The sequence below is a fragment of the Bos indicus genome, chromosome 14 (genome assembly GCF_029378745.1).
Source record: "Bos indicus isolate NIAB-ARS_2022 breed Sahiwal x Tharparkar chromosome 14, NIAB-ARS_B.indTharparkar_mat_pri_1.0, whole genome shotgun sequence".
In the NCBI taxonomy this organism is placed as follows: Eukaryota; Metazoa; Chordata; class Mammalia; order Artiodactyla; family Bovidae; genus Bos; species Bos indicus.
This window is the reverse complement of record NC_091773.1, coordinates 69,777,096-69,789,402: the sequence shown is the minus strand read 5'-3', so window position 1 is coordinate 69,789,402 and position 12,307 is coordinate 69,777,096. Positions and strand designations below refer to the sequence as shown.

Here is a 12,307-nt window from a genome sequence, read left to right as displayed (position 1 = left end):
CTTCTTTGCTTTTTAGATATTCCTTTTCGCCAAGTTATTTCTGAGGAGTGTGTGGCTTTTATGTTAAACTGGAGGGAAAATGAATACCTTACTCTGCAAGTTCCTGCATTTCTACTCCAGAGTAATCCGTTTGTGAAGGTAATTCATGTTTAATCTAAATAAAAGAATTATTAGGGTGGGATTATTGGACCAGTTTCTTTAGATTTGTACTTCTTAGGGAACTTACCTAGTTTCTAAGTTTGAATATAAGTGTGGACAAATATATTGGTTTGCAGGTAAGAGTATAGTTTTTGATAATTAAGGCACTTGAGTTTGCCCTCTCTTAATATTTTTTTTCTAGTAACATATAGTTATGAAAATGTAAGCAAAAATTATTTCGTTAACAGACAACATTTTGGTATAATCCTAAACTAGTGAGAAGTTAATTAGTTTTTCTTGATTGATGTAGTCAGACCCTGCCTTTAGCTCTGGAGTACCTGGGGTAGAACTGAGGGAGCCGCCAGGGATGAACTGTGCCCATTTCCACGTGAGCACCTTCAGTGCAGTTCAGTCGCTCAGTCGTGTCCGACTCTTTGCGACCCCATGAATCGCAGCACGCCAGGCCTCCCTGTCCATCACCAACTCCCGGAGTTCACTCAGACCTCATGTCCATCGAGTCGGTGATGCCATCCAGCCATCTCATCCTCTGTCATCCCCTTCTCCTCCTGCCCCCAATCCCTCCCAGCATCAGGGTCTTTTCCAATGAGTTAACTCTTCGCATGAGGTGGCCAAAGTACTGGAGTTTCAGCTTTAGCATCACTCCTTCCAATGAACACCCAGGACTGATCTCCTTTAGGATGGACTGGTTGGATCTCCTTGCAGTCCAAGGGACTCTCAAGAGTCTTCTCCAACACCACAGTTCAGAAGCATCAATTCTTCGGCTCTCAGCTTTCTTCACAGTCCAACTCTCACATCTATACGTGACCACTGGAAAAACCATAGCCTTGACTAGATGGACCTTTGTTGGCAAAGTAACGTCTCTGTTTTTGGATATGCTATCTAGGTTGGTCATAACTTTCCTTCCAAGGAGTAAGCGTCTTTTAATTTCATGGCTGCAGTCACCGTCTGCAGTGATTTTGGAGCCCCCAAAAATAGTCTGACACTGTTTCCACTGATTCCCCATCTATTTCCCATCATGTGATGGGACCATATGCCATGATCTTCGTTTTCTGAATGTTGAGCTTTAAGCCAACTTTTTCACTCTCCTCTTTCACTTTCATCAAGAGGCTTTTTAGTTCCTCTTCACTTTCTGCCATAAGGGTGGTGTCATCTGGATATCTGAGGTTATTGATATTTCTCCCGGTAGTCTTGATTCCAGCTTGTGCTTCTTCCAGCCCAGCGTTTCTCATGATGTACTCTGCATAGAAGTTAAATAAGCAGGGTGACAATATACAGCCTTAACGTACTCCTTACCCTTCCTCAAAGCCTGTTAAACTCTCTTAAGTTGATGCCTGATTCTTATTAGTGTGCTTGCAAGGTCACTTTAGTTGTATCTGACTCTTTTGTGACCCCATGGACTATAGCCTGCCAGGCTCCTCTGTACATGGGGATCCTCCAGGCAAGAATACTGGAGTGGGTTGCCTTGCTCTCCTCCAAGGGATCTTCCCGATCCAGGGATAGAACCTGAGTCTCTTATGTCTCCTGCATTGGCAGGTGGATTCTTTACCACTGGAAGCCCCCTTATTAGTGCGCATGTTTGGTATTAGTAATTATTTCCATGTGAAAGAATTCATTCAGTGAATTGATGGTATGTTGTTTATTTATTTTTTTTCTTAATTGCATCTCTCCTGTACCACTGAAAATACTTCTCTGTGCAGAGAACTTGAAAAATACGAAAAAAAAAAAAATACGGAGATGTTTTCCCTAAGAAAACAAATCTTTCATTTGTTAATACTGTGTTTGCCCTGAAGAAGCAGTGAGCTTTTCTCCCTTTCTGGTCTTAGAGTTTAAAAAGAAGAAGTTTCACGATTTAAGACTTTATGTATGCATTTCCTCCCAAGTTTCTTTATTCTTTTGTAAAAATGCTTATTTATTTATCTCTGTTGCTGCCCTTGGGATTTCTCTGGTTATGACGATTGGGGGCTTCTCATCGTGGTGGCTTCTCTTGCTGCAGAGCACAGGTTCTAGGGCGCACGGCTTCCTAATTGCAGCTTGTGGGCTTAGGTGCCCTGCGGCACGTGGGATCTTCCCTGACCGGGGATCGTACCTGTATCCCCTACATTGCAAGGCAGATTCTTAACTTCTGGACCACGAGGGACGCCCTTATTCTTTTCTTAATGCTTGTATTACCTTTTGTTGTTCTTATCTGCCCTCATCTCATCTTTGGTACATAGTCCCTTAGATTGATGGCTGTCTGGGAACCTTGCAAGATTTTTACATTTGTCTTCGGTTATTTGTTTCTTCCTTCTTATTTCATGTATGTCTTTTGAAAAACAGTTCATTTTATTTCAGCTCTTTGGAGGGTTACTGATTTTTTTGGTTTTCCCTCCTTTTTTGTTTTCTTTCTGATTGTTCATAAAAATATATTGTTGTCCGTGAATTATCCTTCTCTTTGTAATTTCAGACTTTGGATTATACCTGTGTTTTCAGTCAGTTTTGTGAGATGGGAGTTCCTCATATTTAGGGAATTTTTCTGATTATGCCCAGCAGTCCCTTAGGCTTTAGTAAGCCCTCATGTGAGACCATTTTGTTTCATGATGGTCATGTCCACTGAGAATGGTGGCTTGGTATTAAGATGGTGCTGTAGCTTCTCTTTTTATTCATCTTAGCAGTGAATTCGGTGGAGCCGTGCACCAGAGAGGTTGGCTGCGTGTTTGAGGGCCCGCAGTGCAGAAGGCTGTGCTGTCGGTTACCTAACCCTGGGCTCGGTTAGCCCCTGCTTCCTGCACTTCCCCCCATCTGTCTGCAGAGGAGGAAGGGTAAGGGGTGACCTTGCTGCAGGGCCACTCAGGCGTCCCATTGTCTCATCTGGGTTAGGGTTTTGCGTGCCTTCTTCCTTAGCTGGCCCCTTGTTCCCTTGTTAGCATAGAGGAGTAAGTAGAGAAAGAAGTCTAGAGTGTGGGATGTGTATTAAAAATTATACAGTGTAGAGCACCTTTCAGACTTTGAATTTCATGTGGAATATTAATACACATGCATAGCGAAGAGTCTGGAAGGCTATTAATAGTCATTATCCCTGGGTAATGAAACAGTAAGTGGTTTAAATCGATTTTATTTTCCATTCTGTTATGTATTTTATTTCTTTAAATACCTGCTTATCACAAAAAGGAAAGAAGCTCTTAAGCATGTGACTAAAGACCTTTCGAAATAGTAAAAACTGTCCAGCCTCCCTCGCAGATCAGGGTGGGGGTAGTGTAGTCTAGGAAAATGGACAGCGTTGATGGGCACTTGGATTATCGGAGGCTGGCTGGTGGGAGGAGGAGGAGAGGTTGGTGCTCACTTAGGTCGCAGTGGTGCAGGACAAAGGCCTGGCTTGGGCCGAGCCCGCCAGCCTCTTCAGGTGCGGGAGCCTCTCCTTCCTGGCCTGCCCTCCAGCCTGTCCGCGGTGCCAGCGCGCTCCAGCCCATCCTCACGGCGCTTTCTCACGCTCCTGCACTTCTGCCGGGGTGTGTGCTGTGTGTGTTCGTTCTGGATCCTTCTCCACCTCAGGTCCTGAAGGCTGCCTTTGTTCAGACCGGTCCCTTTCAGTAATCTGTGCTTCCTTAATTCTGCCTCCTCACATCAGCAGTAGTTACATCCCCAGTGGCTCCCATTTTCCTTAGAGAAAAGTTGCTCTAAATCTTGTTCCTCTGTTCTGCCAACTTCAGTGTCTATATTTTTTCCTCATTTTTTTCATTAAAAAAATGTGTGGGTGTGAGTGAAATTTAACCACTATTTTAATCTCATCTCTGGGCTTTTATAGTTAACACTGTCATGTATATATTCCATTACAGGCTTTTTTTTTTTTTCAAGTGGGATCATAGTAAGTGTATTTAGCAACTTTTCCCCCCCACTTAATAGCATGTCTCTTTGCCTTGTTTCACTTTTATCCTCATTAGACTATGCTGTTTTTGTTCTCCTTAGACTGGTTGTTTAGAAACAAGGTTTGTAATGTGGTGGAACCAGAGGATCCTCTTCCCAGATCTGATTCAGATCTGTCAGTGTACAGCGAGCTCTGAATCCCCCAGTGGTCAGATAGAGGCCAGCATCAAATACTGTGCTTCCTCTGTGCGGCCAGCTTCGATCTTTGTTCAGATGTTCTCAGGAATAGAAATGGCATGTATGACATTACAGATTATCTTCTGTGTGTTTTCTGTTTTTCATGTTATAGCTTGGACAGCTTTTAGCAGCTACATGCAAAGAACTTCCAGGCCCTAAAGAAAGTAGACGGACTGCTAAAGACCTTTGGGAAGTTGTGGTTCAGATCTGTAGTGTGTCCAGTCAACACAAACGAGGAAATGATGGCAGAGTTAGTTTAATAAAGCAGAGGGAATCTACATTAGGTATAATGTATCGGTATGTTTCTATCAGTTTATTTTTTAAGTTATTTATACTATTTTGTACTGTTCTAAGAACGTCTGTCATTATCCTTGTGTATCATAAAAATGGACAATGTAAGAATTCTCTGGTGCTGATCTGGGATGGACTTGTCTAATAGCACCAACTTAGGAAATACCTGTGTATTTCCTATCAACAGTGTCTGGTTGGATAGTACTGAAGATGTCACATGTAATTAAAACAGGAAAGACATTTTATTAGGTTAGTATAACAATAGAATATTATACTCTTTTATACATATAGAACTGAAAAGTTAGGACTAGAACTTCACCTAGAATTTACTTTCTTGTTTTTATTTTGAATTTCTGGTATTAAATGTATATACAAAAATTTGTGTCTTTGTAGGAGTGAACTGCTTTCTTTCCTCAAAAGATTAAGGGTAAGTTTTGTAAAAGTGGATCTAACTACTATTGCTGATTTCTGAGGATATGATAAAAAAAATTATTGAGTGTTAAAATGCTGATTATTTAAGTAATCTGTTAATGTGCTTTTTATCTTTGGTGATCATTTTTTTTGAGGATGGGATAGTCTGAATGGAGAAGTTTATTTTGCACTTACCATACTCTGTTTTAGTGAGTACAGTAGGTGTTTTTAAATTATAAAGAAGTCTTCATAATAGGGCTAGGTATCTGAATCCTAACTTTAATTCTTTTGATAGGATTAATATCGTATTTGTTTATTGGACATAGATTCCACTCTTTAAATTCTATTCTGTAAACAGCTATGCCACACGGCTTGTGGGATCTTAGTTCTCCCACCAGGGATCAAACCCATGTTCCCTGCAGTGGAAGCATGGAGTCTTAACCACTGAACACCAGGAAAGTCCCTGAATATTAGTTTGAGGAATAAAAAGGCAGTTGTTTTTAGAGGTAGCTGGAAGTACTAGTGGGAAGGAGTTCTTTTAATTCAATTTCAAAAGACGTGGGAGGACAGACACCTAAATTTGGTCATTTTTGTGTTAATTGTGTGTTGTGATTTCTTTCATGAGATTAAAAATAATGTTAATCTCTAGTGTACTCCTAACTAAAGCAGGTGATAACTTTCAAAGGGGTAAGAATCTTTTGAAGGAAAGTACTTGGTATCCTTGAGGCTGATAGAGAAATATTAAGATATATATAATATTTAAGGATTCTTTGTTTTCTTTCTCATAGGAACCATTGGTTTTGACTATTATTTTGTCACTCTTTGTGAAACTTCACAACGTCCGGGTCAGTATTTCATAATTTCATCTAAAAAATTTTTGAAAGAAAGTTCTTTTTAAATCACACTCTTTTTTTTCTTTTTTTTTTAAATAAGGAGGACATTGTGAATGATATTACAGCTGAACATATTTCTATCTGGCCATCCTCCATCCCCAAGTAAGAAGTATTATAGCTTACATTTTATTAAATTGTTTTATATATATATATATAAACTATCCTGACTGATATAGATAAACCTGAATAATTTGATTAAAAGACTGCAATTTGTTGCGACTCTGTAGCCAACTTCATATTTCTCTATTACAGTAATGATCTTCCTAGAAATTATGCATCAGGCATAACTAAGAGCTGAAGTGTACTAGCCTTAGATTGAATCAGTGGCACCCACTCCAGTACTCTTGCCTGGAAAATCCCATGGACGGAGGAGCCTGGTAGGCTGCAGTCCATGGGGTCACTTAAGAGTCGGACACAACTGAGCGACTTCACTTTCACTCTTCGCTTTCATGCATTGGAGAAGGAAATGGCAACCCACTCCAGTGTTCTTGCCTGGAGAATCCCATGGACGGGGGAGCCTGGTGGGCTGCCGTCTATGTGGTCCCACAGAGTTAGGCGCTGAAGCGACGCAGCAGTCTCAGTAATCCTGATTTCTTGTCAGTGGTGGAATTAGAAAATGGAGGCTAATAAAAGGATGACGTTCTACCTGGCTTTTCTAATACTGATTGTCAGAGGTCCCCAATTCTTTTTCGTTACCTTAAGAAATTCTTTAATTACTTTAAGAACTCTTCTGTCTTCCTTTTATCACCTGGGAACCACAGTAAGAGGCGGACAACTAAGGGGAGAAGACAGTGTTCTTCCTTTTGTGGAAGAAGAAACCGTTTACATTTTTCTCTTCCCACAGATGCCAGCTTCTTACTCAGGAGAGTCCATTTGTTTCCTCACATAAATGACTCTTCTTTTCTCCCCTAGCCCCTAGTCATCTTCTTTGTGCCTGAAGGGTAGGCACAGAAATCTAGGCATATTTTATTGCTCTTAATAAAGGCATCTCTGAAGAAGAAAAGATTGTAGTAAGTAGGTAAACAGTCTCAGAGATGGGAAGCTCTCTCGGACAGGGATTTTGGAGGACCCCAAGCGGTGAGTGACCCTTGCCTCCACTTACAAGGCTTGGTTCCCAAAGCAGCACCGTGCTTCCTGAAGCGAATAACTGCAGATATTTTTATGTAAAATTTGTAAAATAGCAGTCCATTAATCAGGTAGAGATCATTCTGCTTTTTTTTTTTGACTCTGCTGAGTCTTCATTGCGGTGCACAGGCTTTCTCCAGTGGTGAGGGGGCTCTGGTTGCAGAGTGTGTGCTCCAGAGCCCTGGGCTCACCAATTGTGGCGTGGAGGCTTAGTTATGCTGTGGTATGTGGGATCTAGAACCCGTGTCCCCTGCTTTGGGGCGCTGGGGAAATCCCCGTTTGCCTTTGGTTATAATAAGTCTTAGGTGTTACTTCTTCAGCCTAAGTTTAGATTATAAAGTACTGATTGATTTTTTTCAGTGTGTGTTGATAAATGAGGCAGTGGTTTGTCATAGAGGTTCCGAGCCAGACTCAGAGAGCTTGAGGCCCAGCCTGTCCACTTACCAGGTCTCCTGCAACCCAGATCTCCTGCATTGCAGGCAGATTCTTTACCATCTGAGCCACCAAGGAAACCCTTAACTTATTTAAATAATCATAAATAAATTAGTTGTAGGCTTCCCTGGTGGCTCAGCAGTAAGGAATGTACCTGCAATGCAGGAGCTGCAGGAGACACAGGTTCGACTCCTGGGTTGGGAAGATCCTCTGGAGGAGGGCATGGCAATCCACTCCAGTAATCTTGCCTGGAGAATCCCATGGACTGAGGAGCTTGGCAGGCTCAGTCCGTATGGTCACAAAGAGTCGGACATGACTGAAGTGACTTAGCACAGGGAGTTCCCTGGTGATCCAGTGGTTAAGAATCTGCCAGCCAGTGCACGGGGACAAGGTTCAGGAAGGTTCCTTGGTCCCGGAAGATCCCGCATGCCAAGGGCAACTAAGCCGGTGTGCCAAAACTACTGAGCCTGCGAGCTGCAACTGCTGAAAGCCTGTGTGCTCTGGGGCCTGCAAGAGCAGCAAGAGAAGCCAGCACAAGGAGAAGCCCACGCACCTTGACTCCAGAGCAGTTCCTGCTCACTGCAGCTAAATAAAGCCACTTGCAAAAATGAAGACCTAGAGCAGCCAGAAACAGATCAGTTGTAAGCAGACAGTTGGGTGTTTGCTAGTAGCACCAGGTACTTTCCCACTGCACTGGGAACAGTGGTGAAGTGTGGTAAAATTTAGCTCCTCAGGGCAACAGAGATTGTCCTTGTCCAAGTTCATCTCGTAAACGATAGAGCCGGGACTTGAACTGTGGTATGCTTCTGAATCAAAAGCCTGTTTTCCCTACCGTTGGGTCTCACTGCTTCCGGGAGGTAGGAGCTGTGGTTGTGTTTCCTGGGTGCCGGCCTGGCTTTTCTCCTCACGCTTCTGTCGTCTTATTCTGTGTCTCAGAATTTCCAGGTTTAACCAGGCTCAGAGCAGCTGGCCCCATTCCCCTCTCGTTTTTTGGATTCTTCATTGCTTCCAAATGCATTGCCGAGATGACACTTGCCATATCTTGCCCCTAACCCAGTGAAACATCTAATCCAGAGGCGTAAGGAGCCACAGGATGGATTTAAGGCCACATATAGCAGTGTTGTTGTTTGAACCCTTGGTTTTTGTAGCTTTCTCTAGATAATAGAACTGAAAAATCATTTGGAAAATTTTTCTCAGTGTATCTCTTTAAAATTTTGTTGCCTGTAAGTTATGCATAAACAGTGGAGATAGGGTCATATCCTACCACCTTTTTGTGCTTTACGTTGTAAAATGTTCAAAGATACTCTTAGAGTGGCCTGGTTTACCTTCTTTGGCATTTTGGGGAAAGGAAACAAAAATCAGATTGTTTTCAGCCCCATATAAAAAGTTAGCTGATCACACGTCCTCCGATTTAGTTGTTTTGATAGTTTTAAAATATTTACTGCTAGTAATATTTAGCATTGTATTTATGTTCACTTAAATTTTGACTCTTTTGTTTGTTTGTTTTAATAAATGTGTGTATAGATTTGTGAAGTTGACTCCTAAATTATGTTTATTGTTTTTCCTGTAGCCTCCAGTCAGTGGATTTTGAAGCTGTAGCGATCACAGTGAAAGAGCTAGTTCGGTATGCCCTCAGTATAAACCCAAACAACCACTCCTGGTTAATTATTCAGGCGGACATTTATTTTGGTAAGTGACATGTATCACTGCTTTGTGTTTGTAGCTCTTCTAGAAGTGAAAATAAATATGTTACACTTACTATTACAGTACTTTATTAAACTTGAGTCTTGTTTTTGACATTCTCTAAATCTTCTTCCAAGGTGAAATTGAGAGTAATTGTTACTGTTATATGTATGCATTTTTCTGAATCTTTGATTCAGATGTTTTTAATTTTATGTTGACCACCTTTTTTCTGTTTTTTTTTTTTTTTCCCCCATAGTAAGTGATCATCTGAAAAGTTGGTAAAACATTCTTAGGAGGTTAAAATTTAGTTTGCACAATTGCTATTTTAAAGGTTCTAAAATGTGTCCAGGCACTCGATAATTATTTGTGTTCATGGGAAGAGATTTGTTGCCACCCAGTTTTAGCAGTAATTAACTCAGGGCCAGTCTTATTTCATCTGTACCCTCACCTGCATCATCCTTGCTTTCTTCTGGATTATTTTTGAAACAAACAATGGCCAATTAACAAATATGTCTTTGTTTTTGGCTGTGCTGGGCCTCGTTGCCGTTTGAGGGCTTTTCTGTTTGCAAAGAGCAGAGGCTGCTCTCCAGTTGCAGTGCGCGGGCTTCTTTTGTAACAGCACAGGCTCCAGAGCCTGGGGGCTTCAGTGGTTGCTGCACGTGGGCTCAGTCGCTGTGACCCGCAGGTTCCAGAGCTCAGGCTCAGTGGGTGTGTGGTGCCTGGGCGTAGTCGCTCCCAGGCATGTGGGATCTTCGTGGATCCAGGATGGAGCTGGTGTCCCCTGCATTATTGCAAGGCGCAATCTTAACTACTGGACCACCAGGGAAGCCCAATAATTGCCAACTTTAATGCTTATGGTTACCGTAGCCCTGCAAAGAATTTATTTTCAGGATCTTAATATCTTTATTCAGAGTAAATTTTCTGATTCTAAACTGTCTCAGAAAAATAAGATCTGTTTCTAGTATAGGCATTTGGGAAATATATGCCTCCAAGTACTAAGTTCTGCACTAGTAAGTTTGACAAGAAATCTGAGGTAAAATTTTGGCTAATCGAAAACAGTCTATATATAGGGCTTCTTTAAAGTGGTTGAAATAATAAAGCCAATTTTTCTCATTCTTGCCCTGGCTAAGCGTCACCCCTAGGTCTGTGGTTTGAATCTGCTTTGTCGCACATGAAGTAATAATACCTGACCCTTCACAAAAGAGGCCCTGTCTTTTTAGCTGCATATTTAATGACAGATAATCTTTATCTCTGTTTTCTGCTTCAAGCAACAAATCAGTATTCAGCGGCTCTTCACTATTACCTTCAGGCGGGAGCTGTGTGCTCTGATTTCTTTAACAAGGCTGTGCCTCCAGATGTTTATACAGACCAGGTAAAAGTTGTTGTGCGCTTGCTTTCTTCTGAAGTGTCTGAAAACATTATTTTTCCTGGGCCTCATTTTGCCTGAGTTTCTTCTTTTCCATAAATGTGGTGGTAACTCCCAAATGGATTGATTGCTCCAGGTCAGACCGCCTTCATGGTTCCCGTGCCCAAAGCCATTGCTGATTTGATTTCCCAAACACCTCAAACTCAACCTCTCCAGGGCTGGTTCGGCATCTTACTCTACCAGTCTGTCCTGATGACCTTCCCACACCAGAACAAAAACATAAACCCCCACTGAAATTTTAGTCAGCTTTGTTTTGCCCTTTGAGTTGACCAAGCATAAACCCTGAGTGTCATCCTTTTTTCTTTTCTAATCCTTCCACCAATATCCACTCAACCTTTAATGTTGATTCTGTCTCTTCAATCTCAAATTTTACTCATTTTCTCCCAATATGCTCTACTGCTTAGGCTGCCAATATCATAATATAATAAATGGCATTTTTTTAATACTTACAATAATGACTTAAATAGGATATAGAATCTTTTAATAATTAGGTTTTTAAAATTAGAAGTTCTGTTTTTTAGAGCAGTTTTAGATTCACAACAAAATTGAGTGAAAAATAATAGAGTTCTTCTATTCTTCCTATCCCTGCACATGTACAACCTACCTGGTGATTGACATCCCACGTCAGAGTGGAACATTTGTTACAATTCTTATCAATTAGTTTTTTAAAATAATGAGAATTTTGTTTTTATAGGTAATAAAACGAATGATAAAGTGCTGTTCTTTGCTGAATTGCCACACACAGGTTAGTTTATAAAATTATGATGTTGGTCTCTTGTCTTGTAAGTTAGAGTTATTAGTAAATACAAGGCATTGCGCTGGGAAGTATTTTCCATGTCATAATTCCTTAAATTTACGGCATTTAAGAATTTGGCATGATCTTTAAATTTTTTTTAAGAGTTTACAGAATTTTAACCAAAATGAAAGTGTGGATTATAAAACATTGGCCTTTGAACCTTATAAATAGAAAAGCCATTCTCAAGTATATCTAATATTTAAGAGTAGATATGTGCGTTAATCACTGTGTGTGTATTAGTCTCTCAGTCATGTCTGACTCTTTGTGACCCCATGGACTATAGCTTGCCAGGCTCCTCTCTCCATGGGATTCTCTGGGCAAGAATATTGGAGTGGATAACCATTGCTTTCTCCAGTGGTCTTCCTGACCCAAGGATTGAACCTGGGTCTCTTGCATTGCAGGCAGATTCTTTACCATCTGAGCCACCAGGGAAGTTCCATATTAATCATTAGGGAAACGTAAATCAATACCACAATGAGATATCACTTCACACATATGAGGAGGCAGTAATTGAAAGACAGAAACAAGTATTGGTGAAGCTGTGGAGAAATTAGAACCCTCATGTGGCTGGTAGGAATATACAGTGGGGCAGCCTTTTTGGAAAACAGTTTGCTGCCTGCTCAAGACAGTAAACATCAAATTCCCTACTGTATGACCCAGCAGTTTCACTCATAAGTATATAACCAACAAAGCTGAAAACATTTATCCACAAAAGGATTTATATGTGAAATGTTTGTAGCACAGCACATTCATTATTCATAATAGACAAAAGTGGAAACAACCCAAATGCTCATCTGCTGATGAATGGATAAACAAAATCTGGTAGATTTATATCGTGGAATATTATTCAGCCACGAACAGGGATGAAGTACTGATATTTGCTACAACAGAGATGAATCCTGTATGTTTTATGTTGAGTGAAAAAACAGCCAGATTACGAAAAGCTTTGTTTTGTATGATCCCCTTTATATGAAATGTCCAGAATAAGCAAATGGGTAGAGTCAGTGTAGGTTA

The 12,307-nt window shown here is 41.0% G+C and overlaps 1 protein-coding gene across 1 annotated transcript in view; it reads left to right on the top strand.

The window, feature by feature from the left end:
- The window catches only part of INTS8 (integrator complex subunit 8), a 44,844-nt gene that overhangs the window by 28,102 nt on the left and 4,435 nt on the right, over window positions 1-12,307 (top strand). The window contains exons 16-23 of the mRNA XM_019973795.2: window positions 17-138; window positions 4,349-4,533; window positions 4,921-4,954; window positions 5,727-5,783; window positions 5,872-5,933; window positions 8,959-9,077; window positions 10,340-10,443; window positions 11,192-11,242. Coding sequence (XP_019829354.2) covers window positions 17-138; window positions 4,349-4,533; window positions 4,921-4,954; window positions 5,727-5,783; window positions 5,872-5,933; window positions 8,959-9,077; window positions 10,340-10,443; window positions 11,192-11,242 — 734 coding nt within the window. The remainder of the gene's footprint in view (window positions 1-16; window positions 139-4,348; window positions 4,534-4,920; window positions 4,955-5,726; window positions 5,784-5,871; window positions 5,934-8,958; window positions 9,078-10,339; window positions 10,444-11,191; window positions 11,243-12,307) is intronic.